This window comes from Ursus americanus, chromosome 3, assembly GCF_024610735.1.
Source record: "Ursus americanus isolate L20-20 chromosome 3, mUrsAme1.1.p, whole genome shotgun sequence".
Taxonomy (NCBI): Eukaryota; Metazoa; Chordata; class Mammalia; order Carnivora; family Ursidae; genus Ursus; species Ursus americanus.
In genome coordinates, this window is record NC_142129.1 from 17175622 (window position 1) to 17191881 (window position 16260).

The 16260-nt window shown below is 37.6% G+C and overlaps 1 protein-coding gene across 1 annotated transcript in view; it reads left to right on the forward strand.

Moving 5' to 3' along the window:
• The first annotated feature begins 216 nt into the window (after positions 1–216).
• The window catches only part of MTPN (myotrophin), a 56934-nt gene continuing 40890 nt past the window's right edge, over positions 217–16260 (forward strand). Inside the window, exon 1 of the mRNA XM_045792577.2 lies at positions 217–562. Within this exon, the coding sequence (XP_045648533.1) occupies positions 491–562 (72 nt within the window). The 5' untranslated portion in view covers positions 217–490. The remainder of the gene's footprint in view (positions 563–16260) is intronic.

Consider the following 16260-nt stretch of genomic DNA (forward strand, 5'->3'; position numbering starts at 1 on the left):
CTGTTTCCATCTGAAATAGCCTAACTGGCCCTTGTCGCCCGCGGACTCGCTTTACTGGACTCTCATTCCCGCCCACTCCCCCCGGACCCCTTTCGCCAGCCTGCCTAACCACTGCGCCTGCGCACATGGAGGGCTCCGCCGCTGGCCGTCGGGGCGGGGTCCCGAGCGGGGCGTTCCGCCCAGGGGAAGAGGAAGAGGAAGTTGGGGGAGGATCCTAGCTGGGAGTGAACCGGAAGTGTAAACGCTCCTGCTTCTCTTCGGCCAGGCGGAACCTGCTCTGCTGGGCCCGGTGGCCGCAAAAGAACTTTCTTTCTCCCGCCCCAACGGTCACCGCGGCCAACTGCCTCGCCCGCCTGGCAGCCTTCCCCGCCTTCTCTTTCCCTCTTCAGCTCCGCGCGGCCCTGTCTCCCTCTCGCCCCGCGGTATCCGCTTGCTGCTACCACCGCCTCCTCGTCTTCTGCCCGGCCGAGCGGCCCGCCCCGCTGCAGTGATGTGCGACAAGGAGTTCATGTGGGCCCTGAAAAACGGAGACTTGGATGAGGTGAAAGACTATGTGGCCAAGGTAAGCGGCGACGAGTGGAGTGCGCGAGAGCACGGAGGTGGGATGCAGATGAGGCTGAGGAAGCTGATGGGAGCTGGGCTGGCGGGGGTGGCGGGGGGGGGGCGGTGGAGACGGCCTGGATGGGGGTGGCACCGAGGAGAGAAGGGAGTCGGAGCGTCTAAACTGAAGGAAGGGTCCAGATAACACGGTCGCGTTCTGTGTCAGGTAACTGGTTGGTGTGATACAGTCAGGCTCTTCTTGTCTGCCTGCCCCCTGGGGGAGGGGAGGAGTGGTAACCCTCTTTCAGAGTCACTTCTGAGCACTGGTCATTTGAGTTTGGCCCTCTTCTATGCCGGAGTTACCTAAATCTTTCTTTGAATGGGGTAATTCTCCATCTTGGACCCGCCGGTTGCTGAATGAAGTAACCTAAGTGATTAGAACCAGAGGAACGTTTTCTTGAACTTTGAGCCTGTTGAGAATTTACAGTAGTCATTGACCGTGAAAAAGAGTACCGAAAATAGCAATGGTTGAAATTTTGAAACTCGGTATCACTTCACTGTGAAGTCTTAACTTTGGGTGTGGCCTTTTTCCTCTCCCACACTACAACAAACACGTCTTTGCTTCAAGTGGTAAGGTTGTCGGTCAGCACCTGGCGGTGTTTAAGATATCAGAGTGGTTTTCAAACAAGCATGCTAACTTTAGTTACTCCGTGTTTATCCTTAATCCCATCTGAAATACTCACACGTGTAATAAATAGTATGCAGTTTAGTCACCGTATGCTGAGGGGTAAAATCATGATGAAGAAAGCTAATCTCAAACCTAAACTCAAAATACAAAGTTGAATCTGCATTGTGGTGGAATGGTAAGCTCAAAATTCCAAGCTGACCTGCCTATGGACCCTGAAACTGCCTTTTGTAATTATGAGAGAACTGACATGTGATTATAATATGATGGTAATGGAAAAAGAAATCTTCCCAAAAGTATAACCTTATGACATAACCATGGAGGGCATCTTGCTCACCTTCTAAAAGTGTGAGAACTGGAGCTAGATTTTAGTTCTTCAAAGGATGTGACCACTGGTATGCTGTTTTTGCTTTGGAGATCTGTGTTAGGAAGCAACTAAGCAGAAGCGGAGTTTCTTAAAACTTGCAGGATTGTGCAAGGCAAGCCACTGCTACGTTTTACCCTTTAATACCATTACAATTTAGACTTTCTGCGTGCAGAATATGTGTTTTGTTGTTATTTGCAATGGATCTGTAGGACACTATTCGCTGCCTTCTCAGTTAGTGGCAGTCTGAAACCTGACTTATCTGAGGTTTCGATGTAAGATTGAAAGGAAGAAATTAACTGGAACAATTCAATCCATGGTACACTTCCAGTGGTGGGACACTGGAGTACTCTGGAAGTGAGTGGGCTTTTGTTTTTCCTTTATGGCAGAAACTAGGTTATTTGATATACCTGAAGTATGAACAGTTGGGAAGTACTAATGGAGCTTACAGCTACAAAAAGAACACCATTTATGTGGTGTCTTCCTGGTACATTATTTTATATCGTCCTTGTGAGTCTTGTGAAGTCCTCTTATTAGGCCCATTTTACAGATAGGAGTACTGAGATGCAGGGTACTGAAGACAGAAATACAAAGTTATAGAGGTAACAAATAAGCCAGAACTGAACTCCTGACTCCAAAGCTTAGGCTCTGTAACTGCTCGTTGCAGTCTCTCCCAATATAAAATGTAATTGTGAAAGCATATAATATCAAGATTCTAGTAGGACATTCCCCAATTTTTTTTTCAAAGTTTTAAAATCAGGTCATTATGTTAAGTTTGATTTTTTCTTTCCCCGTTACTACCCTACTGCCTGTTCTCATCAAAAGAGATATGCATGAGAGGGAGGCTAGATGTTCAAAGAAAAGCAAAAGGAAGTATTAAGAACTGGTTTATCCTAAAAGTTTGACTGTAATGTAATCCTATGAACAATGAGCTTTTTTCTTAGTTTAATGAGTAACCGGAGTCTCTTAAAATATCTTTAGTTTTGTTAGTGAGAAATACCCCAAAAAACCCCAAACCACCAAAAACCAGCGCTCTAGTGTTTACTGAGTTCCCTTATAGTGCTATTCACACTCTCAAGTGCTTCTGACATAGTTTCTTGGGCTCAGCAGCCATCTTCCCTGCTTACTCATTGACTCATCTTTTTCATCCACCAATATATGAACGCTCATTATGATACTGAGTTTATGTAATGTGCTTTAAGTAAAAGTATGTAAACAAAGTACATAAAGGAACATTTGGACTCATCTAATTTTCCTTCTAAGCAGTGAGTCTTTGTTCTCCTCAGTACTCCTCTGAAGATCTCTCACATTGTTAATATATAAGAATGGACCTGTAGGTGAAGGTTTTTAGTATTTTCCCTTTTTAAAACTAATAGTTTAAAAAATCAATAATCTGGGGCACCTGGGTGGCTCAGTTGGTTAAGTGTCTGCCTTTGGCTCAGGTCATAATCTCAGGATCCTGAGATTGAGCCCTGCATCAGGCTCCCAGAGCCTGCTTCTCCCTCTCCCACTCCCCCGCTTGTGCTTTCTCTCTGTCAAATAAATAAAATCTTAAAAAAAAAAAATCTTACTTTTCTACCTGCTTTTGACTTCTATACAGAAATCTGAAATAAGGACAGGCATAAATTACTGGTTTTAGGTGCATTCTTAACTCTGAAAAATAAGTTCAGAGTCTCCAAATCATTGAAAAGTGTATGTTTCTATGTAGAAAAAGCAGCATATAAAGAAAAATTAAAGTTAGTCCATATTAAATGTTCATCTGTAACATTAAAACAGTATCTGAGACAGTTTGGCTTCTTGACTGACCTAAAGACCGCACTTGGTTAGTGCATTCATTTTTATTGGGCACCTTTCAGGTCCCAAGCATTCCGCTAGGCCTGGCCCGATAGTGAAGAAGTTGGACACAGTGTTCAGGAAACTTAAGCATCTACATTCAGCAGGCTTGTATGGGAAAATGTTCATGCTTTTAAAGAAGTATGAAAACTAGAAGTAACATCTCACATAAAATTCAGTTTGTCCAATTGGAAAACAAGTGAAAGCCGGAGAGTGAGATCTTCATGAGCAGCCGCAGTCGATACTCGTAGCCCCATCTTCAGTCTGTGTACTTCTGGGTGACCTTACCTTTGCCTCATCTTCCATTTCTACCTTTATGTTCGTTTCTTCTGTTGGAGTTACACCTGGGTTCCAGTCTGCCTAATGGGCAGCTTTGTTCACCTAAAATCCAATTGAGCCCACACTGTCTTCTCAGCAACTTTTCATTTTTGTTGTCTCCATTTTGACCAATGACCTCATGACCCAACTATTTGCTCAAATGAGAAATTGGGGATTTTCAGAGTGTTGACAAGACTGCCCTCTTCCTTCTCTTTCCGTTCTTATCACCACTGCTTTCGATTAATTGCTTCGTCTTTCACGCCTGAACTGTATTTTCCTTGACTGTAGTATTCCTCTCTTTCCTGGTCAGCTTGCACGTCTTACTCGGGGAGATCTCTCTGTGTTGTGAATTCTGAGCGTGTTATCTCTTTCAGCCAACCTCCTTCACTGCTTTTAAAATATTTTGTGATTCCCCATTATTAATTTTTTCCCCATTATTAATTTTAAAAAGGACCAACTATACTCCTTGGTTTGGAAGACTAGGCCGTTATGATCTGGCCCATGCCTGCCTTTCTAAATTCTCCTCTCTACAAATGCTCTGCTCCAGGCTGTGCCAGGCTGTTTCTTGTGTATCTTTACATGTGCTCTTTTTATCCTCCTGGACCGAATCACCTCAATCCCTGAACCCCAACCTGGTGAGCTCCTACTTATCCTCTGAGCTTAAATACCACTTCTTCCAGAAAAAAACATTTGACTTCAGATGGTGCACTGCTTCTTTTACAGTTTCACTTATCAAATTGCTGTGACTTTGTTTACATGTCTGTCTTTAATTAGGCTCTGAGGCTCTGGAGCTTAGATACTGTTTTCTTTTTCATCTTTGTATCTCCAGTATGGTGCCAAGGAATTTCACACATTAAAAGCATATGTTCCAAGAAATTCCTTTTATTCTTGACTTAGCTACAGTTTCAATATACTTTATTAGCTATATAATAATGATTACCGTTGACAGAGCGATTTATATTGCCAGGTACTAGAAGACACTCTGTAAGAGCTTTACCTAAGTTTTCCTTTGCTTTTTACCCTAGCATTTCAATATAGCTAATGGTATTCCCATTTTAAGGATGAGGAAATTGAAACTTAGAGAAGTTAAGCAACTTAACAAAGTCACCAAGTAAGTAGCACAACTGGGATTTAAGCATAGAGCTGTCTGAATCTGCAGCCTATATTTTTGTCACTGTTATCAGTCTGCCTTGAAATGGTTATGTGGTGTCTTAGGTCAGAGTAGCTTAGCATCAGCACCTTAAGAAAAAGAAAGGGGCTTGCAAGAAGGAGGCACAACAGATTATCTCTGATTATGAATAAAGCCATAGAAAAATGGCTATAATTTTTAAAATTTTTAACTGTAACAATATGGAAATAGCATAGAGACAACATCTCTTATAAACTTTAAATCTCCTCAGAGAGGCTCTCTTTGCTCAAGGTATTCTATAAAGAGACTGATTAATTAATTGCTTGTGGAAACTTTTGTATTTATAGTCACACAGTCTTTTTTCTTTTCTTTTTTTTTTTTAAGTAATCTCTACACCCAGCATAGGGCTCGAACCCACAACCCTGATTCAGAGTTGCATGCTCTACCGACCGAGCCAGCCAGGTGCCCCTGATAACTGATATTCCTAATGTTGACCCTATGCAGTGCAGAAAAAGTTAAATTGTGTCTGTTTGCCTTAAGAAACAAAAGTAAACTGAAGTGTTGAGATTTCTATTCAGAGTGGTTTCAATTAAATAGCACTTTTTTTTCCCCAAAAAGTATGTTCTTAAAATTTTATTTGAGCACTGTGATGCCATGTGTAAATATAATTTCATTTACTTATATCAACCTATGAGCATAGTTAACGTTGTTAAACTCCCATTTTAGAGGTTAAGAGACTAAAGCAAAGATTAAATAGCTTGCCTACGGCCATGAAGCTCTTGAGCAGTGAAGCTGAGATTTGAAATGTCTGACTTCACACCTCCTTTCTCTATACTTCAACATACCATGGACCTTCATTTCTCAAGAATGCTATGTAATTCAGGCAGTACTGTTTTATTGAGTATGCAAGTCTTAAAAGTAATCACAGCAGGATGGTAATTATCCATTGAGACTACTTAGAGGTGAACTTTGTGGTAGATTTTGAGGATCCACTTCTCTGGTGAACATTTGTGAGTTGTACTGATAAATAGTCCCTTATAATCTCCAGCAGGTCTGATGTATGTACTCTCTTCTTTACATGTGCTCTGTTTCACTTGCTGTGAAATACTATACATCAGGTCTCTAACTTCCCTTTCTCTGTGGTTTCCTTTCCCTCTCCAGCCCCCATTCTAATTACATCTGCCTTTGACACTCTGATAGGTTTGAAAAGCCACAATTGTGCACCTTTTGAAAGGATAGATCTCTTGAACCTGAGAAAAGTATCAACTCTAATCTTCAGCAATTGCAAGACTTAGTGGGATCACTTTTCACTTTCCTAATAAAATAGGCAATTTAAAAGCAGTCCTAATTTAATCTGTCTTGCATTTATTCATTTTAGGCAGTTTCCCTTTTTTCCATTCCGTTTTTAAATTACCAGTTTCTTTCTTATAAAGATTTGTCACTGTATTCTGCCCTTTCTGCATCAGGGCTGGTGACCCAGTCAGAAAGCAGATATCTCAGCTTGTATAAATAAATATAGGCGCCCTCAGAAGATATAGAAAGTTTGGTATAGATACACTTTTCTGTATGTTAGTCTGTTAGTCTTTTTTTGAATGTAAAAGATCTTTTTTATATTGGAAGGCTAGTGTTCACTCTGATGTCTATAGGCTATATATAGTATTTGGTTTGAAATTGTAAACATTATCCTTACACTGGTGCAGACAGTTAAAAGTGTAATATATTAAAGCTGATTTGATTATAAAAATAACATAAGCTTTTACTATTTAAAAGATAACACTGCATTGAATAAAATAAATTGAAACTAAGTGTCCCATTGCCCATTCCCCCTGCCCAGGTGGTTTCTTTAAAATATAGGTTGTTAGGTATTTTTAAGACAGAAAGGCATAAAAAAGACAAAAATTGCCCCATAATTCTATCTAGATAATTCCTGTTAGCTTTAAAAAGTGAAATTAATTCAGGAACAGATTAAAAAAACGCAGCGGCTATGGCTCCCTTCCCTGGTCTCTGTGAACAAAGTGAACTATTCTTAACAGTTTCACGTAATTTCAGAGAAACACTGGAAATTCACTTACTCATCTATTTCCCCACTTAAAAGCAATTCTGTACATAATTCTACACTTTGCCTTTTTAAATTCCTTAATAATTTATCTTGGGTTCCACAGTGAAATTTATTCATTTCCCCCCCTTTTTCTGTGGGGCATAGTATTCTCTTTTACGGCTATACCATAATTCATTTAACTAGTGTTCTATGATAAATATTTTTTTCCAGCTTATTTTTGTATTTAAACAGTGCTGGGGTGCCTGGGTGGCTCAGTCGTTAAGCGTCTGCCTTCGGCTCAGGGCGTGATCCCAGAGTCCTGGGATCGAGCCCCACATCAGGCTCCTCTGCCGGGAACCTGCTTCTTCCTCTCCCATCCCCCTGCTTGTGTTCCCTCTCTCGCTGGCTGTCTCTCTCTCTGTCAAATAAATAAAATCTTAAAAAAAAATAAACAGTGCTATCATGATTACCTTTGTATATATACCTTGACAGCTTTTGAGGTTTTATCTGTATTACCCTCCTGATAAAGTTTTATGAACTTAGGCACACATCAGTAAGCACATTAGACTGATTACTCCCTCACAATATCAGCAGCACTGGGGATCATCACACTCTTTAGTTTTTGCCATTTGAATAGGTGAAAAATGATACGTTGCTTCAAATTGCATTTTTTAATGAGAAAATCAAACATCAGAACTTTATTAACATTCGTGTTTTTTCCCCAAATTTCTTGTTCATATCTTTTGTTCATATTTCTAGTAGGTAGTTGGTCTGGTTTTCATTGATTTGCATGAGCCCTTTATAAATTAAGGAAGTTTGTTTTTTGTCATATTTTTTGTAGATTTTTTTCCATTTTGTCTCTTGACTTCATCTATTTTTTTGTTGTTCTGTAATAGTCTTTACATTTTATGTGGTAAATATATCACTTTTCCCCCCTCTTGTGACTTGGATATCGTCGCCTGTTTACAGAGACCTCTTTCTTCTCTGTAAGATTATAGATAAATTTGGTCTTCTAAACTTTTTTCCTTTTTTTTCTTTGATATTTTAGGCATTTAGTCCTTCTGTTATTTACTTTGAAGTGTTTGTTTTTTTAAGTTTGTTTCCATACCATTTATTGTGTAGTTCCTCTTTCCTTACTAATCTGAACTATTATCTTCGTCATAATCAGGATTCTATTATGTGTTTGGACTTCTTGCTCTGTTTCCATCCATACTAAATTCTTTTAATTACCGTAGCTTCATAATATATTTTGGCATGGAATAGAGCCATTTTTCTCTTACATGCTCTTTAGAAGTTTTGCAGGAGAGTTCCTTTAAGATTTTGTCTTTTTTTTTTTTTTCTGTTGTCCCAGGGAAGATATGAGCATTTTTTTGAACCACCTCACATTTAACACTATGTCTCCATAGTAAAGCATTATACATTTTTTCTAGCATGTTGGCATCATGTAATCTGAAGAACATAATGCTTTAGCTTTTAATTCTTTATGAAGTATCTTAGGATCAGAGGATATAATGCAGTGTGGGAATATTCTATATCAAATTTTTTGAAACAGTGAAGTTGTGTTTAGGTAATCAAATCCCAGCTGAATTGATAATTTTAAGAGTTAGTTTAGGTACTATAACAAAGGCCACCGTGTAATGAGAAGTAAGACAAATTAATTTTTTTTGCAGCTGTATCTTTACTATATTAATAGTTCTGATAGCTTGGAAGCTTGTTTTTTTGTTGTTTGGGTTTTTTTTGTTTTTTTTTTTCCACAGAACACTACTAAGGGTAGAGAGAGAGGAGCTGTGATCTTTGAAAGCAGTGAAAGAAGAAACAAACATAAACTGACCCTAGAAAATGAAAGGGCAAAGAGTCATGTAACCTTAAAGTTCTAGAGGCCCATACAATAATTAATATGCATGAATGTAACCTTGAGCTTCAAGAAAGTTTGAATTTAGTCTGCCTTTCTCTTATTCAAAAAGAGACGTGTAGGATGTATTTTGGAAAGATTTCTAATTGACTATAAAATAATGAACATTTTGATACTCAGGTCTAAATTCTTGACCTTCTGAAAAATTTAGTTATCAAAGAAAGGGGGTTGTAGATAATAAACATTTTACCCATAGTATAATAGAAGCCATAACAGTCTCCTTGGAATTTGGAATTTGGAATTTCATTGTTGGGTTAGCCATAGTGTTAATGGCTTTGGAATTAAACCCTCTCACTCTGGCTCTCTTAACTAAGCTCTGGCTCTCTTAACTAACCGGATCGCGTTGAGTGAGTTAGTTCCCCGCTCAGAACCTGGTTTTGCTCAATTGGGGGAAAATGAAGCTATTAATAATACCTACTTGATATATGTCAACTGTGTACCATTTTTCCTGGCATGCAGTTCACTAAGAAATGTTAGCCACTTTTACTCATAAAAATAATCATAAATTTGTTTAGAAGCATAACTACTTAAGTATCACCTAGTCCACCTCCCTTAGTTTGTAGATGAGGAAAAATTAGTTGTTAAAGGGCTTGACCCAGATCATACTGCTATTAGGATTAGGACTTTAATGCAGTTTTCTGGAACCAGAATAGGTGGGGTTTTTCCCCCCCACCAAACTATGGTATTTTATAATAAAGTACTTTGTACTTTATACTAGTTATTACCTCTGTTAGAATATTCTTTTTTGCCCCGCCCTATCTGCGTAGTAAATTTCTGCCTATTTTTAAAGTTCTGCATAGCATTCCCTGTTTGTGCGGTAATCTCCTCATTTATGCCAACATGGTATCTAACACAGAGCTTGTTTACTGTGTTTATGCTGTAGTGCAGTTTCTTTAACTGGAGAGCTATGGGCTCCCAATTTGATTCACAAATCCCTGGGCTTGAATTAGAAAAACAGTGGTTTAAGAAACTCGAATGTTTTTCTGTGGAAGTCTTGCTCTTGTCTTTAAGTTTTGAATGTCCAGAAGAGTTTTGTCTTAATAACTGGTTAAAAAAAAACAACAAAAGTGCCTGTTGTTACCATTTAGGTATTTGAAAAGTACCTCTCAAACTTGAGAACTCAAGAGATTACCTCCCCGCAATAGTTCAGATCTTGATTTAAGATACAGTGTTTGTAGCGGGGCTTTTATCTTTTGGGGGTGGGGCTTCCCAGAATTTGAAGGCCCTTCCTGTGTTTGAGGAGTTCCCTCTTATATAGTTATGAATCTTGGTGAAATGCAAGGCCTACCACAACAGAAGCCAAAAAGGACAAATAAATTGCTTTTTCCTGCCTGCACTTAGGAAGTGGGCCCAAAATTCATAACCCTAATTGGATGCTTTTTTCCTGGAGCTGATACAAAGACGCAGGCGCTGTAAAGGACATAGCAGCAGCAATAAAATACACAGATTCCAAAAAGAGAAGTAGTGGTTTACCCGTTGTGGCATCTTCTGCCTCCAGGTGCTTCTTGTGACAGATTTTGGTTTTATTTCTTGTTTTGAAGCCTCCTTCATGCCTGCACATTTACTGAGCTTGGTTCTTCAACCTTCCCAGTAATTCTGAAAGATACTTTTAATATCTGTTTAACGCATTCCATTTCTGTTCCTCATTATGAATTGGTTTCTGCTGCTTGTAATTAAGAGCCCCATATTAATTTTCACTTGCCTATTCTCTCTTCTTGTGCTGTGAGCTTTTTGAAGATAGAAATTATCTTTGTATTTCCTGGCATCTATCACGTTGTCTTTTATCTGCTATATTGTTTAGTTAAGTTTGGGTTGAATTGGTATTCTAGGAACTGACCCTTCCTTTGTTGTTTCCAAAGCTCTTTTACTATATTCCTCTTTGTAACAGATGTTCTTAGTATAAATGATGTTGCTTCATATTTCCTCTCTTGAAAATAGCTAAGTTTTCAGTCTTTTAAACTCAGTAAACTCTGTCCAGCGTTTTCACACTCTGTCCAGCGTATTAACAATTGTTGTGGAATACACTACTAGTGACAACAGTTGTATGGATGTAATACCAGCTTTCACTTGCAACCTCTCATGGCCATCACTTTAGAAGTTCAACAGAGAATTTTTAAAACCATACAGTGTCAATAAAAGTAAAGGTGGTTTTTATGCTTGTTTTCTTGTGAAGAATAAGAATGAATCATTTCTTTTTCATTGGCATTAATGAACAAATATTAAAATCCATACTTAATACCACGTAAAACAATATAAAAGCACAGGGACCATCAAACCAGTAAAATTGAGAGCTCTCTAGCTGCAAACTAAGTCCTTGGAGAACACCTTTATTATTTGTTGTTTTAAAGCCCTCTTTGGAAAAGTAATTATACTTCACTTTGGATTACAGCAGACCTGGGTTTGATCCCAACCCTACTACTTATTAATCTTAACCAAGTTATTTAATTTCATCAACCTCAGCTTTCTCATCTGTAAAGAGGGGTTGTGATAATAACCAATTCAGATGTTTTATCTAATTTTAAAAAGAGTGAATATAAAATTCAGCAAAGCAGTACCCAACACATTGTAACTGCATAGTGAATGTTTGCTATTTGTGTTCTTGTTTTTATGTAGATCCATTCCCTAAGAGTAGTCTGAGAGAGGCCAGGGCTTTCTATGCTTTGTGAGCCATACCATCCCTATCATAGCTGTTCATCTCTGCAATTATGCAAAAGCAGCCATAGGTGATATATAAGCAAATAAGCATGTCTGTGTTCCAATAAAATTTTATTTACAAAAACTTTATTTACCAAAAAAAAAAAAAAAAAAAAGCAAGCCGGATTTGCCCCAGGGGTCAGAGTTTGCTCATCCCTATATAATGCTGAAGTTAACAAAAACTGACTTGTCTAATAAACTGAATTTTATTTCTTTCTCCTTGCGATTTTGAGATCTAAAATAGTGAAACATGTATGGTCAAATGTAAGACTTATTTTGGGGCTCAACGTTTCGAAAAATATGATTCAGAAATTTTTCTGGTTTAAAGATAAATTGAAGGAAGAACAAGACCTGGTAAAGCTATGTGTAGATAAGGGGATGAGAAAGAAAGAGGCTGAATGAAATTCTCTAAAAGAAAAGCAGAGTCTTGGGGCGCCTGGGTGGTTCAGTTGATTAAGCGTCTGCCTTCCGCTCAGGTCATGATCCCAGGGTCCTGGGATTGAGCACCACATTGGGCTCCCTGCTCAACGAGGGGCCTGCTTCTCCCTCTGCTGTTCCCGCTCTCTTGCTCTCTTTCTCTGTGTGTGTATGTGTGTGTGTGTCAAGTAAATAAATAAAATCTTAAAAAAGAAAGAAAAGCAGAGTCTCTAGTAAATTTGTTCCTTAGGCAAGAGGCCTAGCATTCTGAAAATTAGGAACTAATTTAGATCATTAAACTGAAAGTGAATTCTACAAAATCTTTTTGGCGATCAAAGGTCATCCTTCACCAAAAATGTTGCCAGAATTCTTCTCTCTCCAGCCCTATTGCCAGTCCCAAGACCTTGCTTGATTTCCAAACTGTGGAAGTGAAAGAGAAGGCTAGTTATTAACAGTTTTCATTGGTTCGTTCGTAATTCATTCAACAGATATCATTTGAGTGCCTGTAATACCAGCCACTGTATTCAGTAAGCATAGGAATACAATAATGAATATTTCTGAGAATCCATTTTCTTTTGTAGGTTCAGCTAAAAGGGTGTACAGGACAAACAATAAATAAGATAGTTGTATGGGTTCTGAACAAATCATTTTCTTATTTAGAACATGACATGAATAAAACTTAGCAAACATACAAATATGTTAAGGAATCATACAACCATACAAAAATAATAGACTGCTATGAGACCAAGAGAAAGTCATATTTGGTTACATTATAGAGGAGAATCAGTGCTATAGAACATCTATTCAAAATGAAAGAATCATAATGGGAACAGAATGCCTTCTGTTTGAGGACTTACTCTATGTCAGGTATGGTCCTACAGAATAAATTAATATGCATGTAGATATGCATATAATTTACTCTGTGTGTACCCAGGTAGGCTTTATCTCCATTTTATAGGTAGAGAAATGAAAATTAAGTAACTTGCCTGAAATCCTACAGCTAGTAAGCAGAAGGACAAGATTTGATTTGACTTATTCCAAAAGAGTATTCTTTTCCATCATTTGCACTGAAATTTTTCAGAACTACAAATGAAATACATAGATGGAAAAAATTGAAGATTATTATGATATGTAAAGCATTGAGATTGAACCAGCAAAAGATAGGGAAAAACATAAATGTTCAAAATGATAAATAGAAATACAGGTTTTCACAACTGAAAAGAACACCCAAAACTGCAACTAGAGGGTCCCCACATTTTATTCAAAATCAGTGAGTGTAAATGAGGAGCATAATACATCCTGACTAAAATGATTCTGAAATTTTTTTTTTTGTCTGTATGCTTATAGCAAAATAACATTAATTTTAAGAAGTTAAATCATCTTACCTTTAGATTTTTCTGTGATAGTACTGGAAAACAGTGAAACCAGCAGTTCTGTCAGGAATTAAACATATAATATATTCAAGTCGTCACTCGTGTGGTGGCGACAGAAAAACAATCTTAAGGAAATATATATACCCCCTTCCCACGCAATAGATTTCTGCAGAGATCACAATTAAAATTGTAGGAACTGAATTACTCTTTCTCTTCTGTCTTCTCTCTCGCCCCCTCCTTCCCTTCCCTTTTCCCTGTCCCTTCTGTCATGGGTTTATTTACAGATAAAAACTTTAGGAATGTAAACCATTGGATCCAGACACAAGATATTTCCCAGGCTGCATAAGGTTTTAGGAATAAATTCCAGCTGTGGAGCCATGAATTAGTTTCTTGAAAATGAAGCTAATTTTTGCTCATATTAAGTTTTCCAAATTGAGACACTACCATAATGTTTTGAATGGATTTTTAAAATTTTGGTAGTCTTTCTTCATATAAGTGCATGCGTTCTGTTATGTTAAAATTTTGATTTTATACTACCAGTAAAAATTCAAATACTTCACTCTTTCCATCTGAAAATTTCTAAGTGTGGCTGATTGCTTTAAAACCTTCCAAAGAAGAAAAATAAAGTGAGCTTTTAATAAGTAAATCAGCTATATAAAATTAATACATGTGACAGTAGTAGTCATCTTGGGGGGCAAAAACACTTAACGTTAAAAGTTCTGTGTGGGATATAGATAAGGGAATATACCATAAGATTTGAGCTCTTAACTCTCATGGGCTTTCATTTAAAAACTTTTTTGTTAGTAAAAAAGGTAGATGCTTAACACTTTTGTTAGTTAAAAATACTTATAAAGTTATGCATTATGTTTGCACTTAAAATTTTTTCTCGTTCATGTTTTGATTTTCATTAGTTCTGTGTGATATTTATTGGTAAGTAAATTAATAGAAATGAACTATAATTTGAATATATACTTCCGGAACTTTGAGTAGTCCTAAGAATCCTGGAGACAGAAAAACATAGTTATTTGCATAACTATGTTAAAAACACAGAAATTTTTATTTTATTTTATAGTTCTCATCTTTAAACAAGGCGTATGTGTTTTTTTACTGTGAACAGTTTTTTTTTTCCAAAAAAATTTTTTTTGCCAGATTCTCAGGCATCTTCAACCACTGAAATATGTTAAAATTGCTACCATTTGTAGTAATTTTGTCAGTGAAAATAACCCACAGGTGGGAACATGTCTGGGATATGACTGATCCTGGTAGATTTTAGAAGGTGATTACTTTGGTCAGGATCAGCCTAGTAAGGATTTTAACTAGTAATAAACTATTCTTCAAAACAATTGAAAATGTTTTCCATGGACGCATTATTATTTATTTATTAAGTAGGTGCTCATTAAATGAATTGCTTATTATGGGTATTATTACTGTTCATTACTTTGAGTTCATATTTATAATATGGAAAGTTTGATGCATTTGGTGTGGCAGACCTTTCCTGATAACTTTGTAGAAAATATGTAGAATTAAGAGCCATTTGATTAAGTATTTCTCAGACCTTCTACCTTTCTCTCGTGCTGTCTACCTATATTATCTCCTTTTTTGTTTGCTTTGCTCCTCAGTGGTAAATTATACATTTGAATCCACTGCTATGTAGTTTATAACTCTGGTACTTTTTATCCAGTAATATCACTAGTGCAGTATTATGTAATTTTTTGGCAAAGTTGTATCCTAAGGCAAGGATTTGTAACCTCAAGGGGCAGGGGAGAGAGGACAGAGGGACAGTTGTAGGAAAGGAGAGGCCATAGCATTCATCCAGTTCTCAAAAGGCTCTGTCACTATCAAAATACTAAATACCACAATCTTAAGGAAATTCTGAACTCTTAGTGGGGAAAGGTAATACTTAGCTGTAACTGAATTACTGGGTACATTGACTCAACTATATGGAATTTGTTAAATGTAATAGTTTTACTGCATTCTGCTGTCAGTCAGGTGTCCAGTATTAACTTACACGCTGTGCTACAAAATGGTCACACGTATGCTAATTTAGTCTACTCTTTGTTAAATAGCTTTTGAGGACACTGGTTTCTTGTGACAGTACAGTATGTACTTAGAACTCAGTTGCAGCAACATGTAGGTGTCTTAGAGATCAAAGGAAGCAAATTACTTGTGTATTTTCACCTGAAAAAAAGTCCTAAAAAAGAGTTCTCTGCAAGAGTCAAATGGCCATTTCGTTTGGAAATATAAAGAATGCTATCCCAGTCTGAATGTTTATTATTCAAATGAACCTACTGTGTAGTAGAGGCTTGTAGGAAGTACTGGATCTAGTAAACCTCCCTCCCAGACCACACTTTTGAGATGCATATAAAAGGTTTTGCCATTGGGGCACCTGGGTGGCCCAGTCAGTTAAGCATCTGCCTTTAGCTCAGGACATGATCCCGGGGTCCTGGGATCGAGCCCCCACATTGGGCTCCCTGTTCAGCGGGAAGTCTGCCTCTCCCTCTTCCTCTGCCCCCCCCTCCCCAACTTGTGCTTGCTCACTTGCTCTCTCAAATAAATGAAATCTTCTTTTTAAAGATTTTGCCATTAAGGACAGGAAATCTGAAACTATTGGAAGTATATATGTATTTGTAAATATGTTTTTACTCCATATTAAAACCATTTAGGAGAGTAGATAAGGCATATATTGAAATAAGCTGGGGAAATCTTGTGAAAGGAAGATGTAGAAAAATAGAAATACAAAATAAATAGACTGGGTAAAGTGACCTACTCCCTGTTTAGACTGGGGATGTAGAAAGAGAACACTTCATATCACAAAGCCCCTTGAAATGATTTTTTTTATTCACCATCGTACCTAACCTTTTGTCCCTTGTTTGCCTTAAACTTCCAGAAGCTATACTTAGAGTGAAGTAGTCCTAGCAGCCCGCCAGAAGAGAAATTACTCTCTGGACCATGTAAGT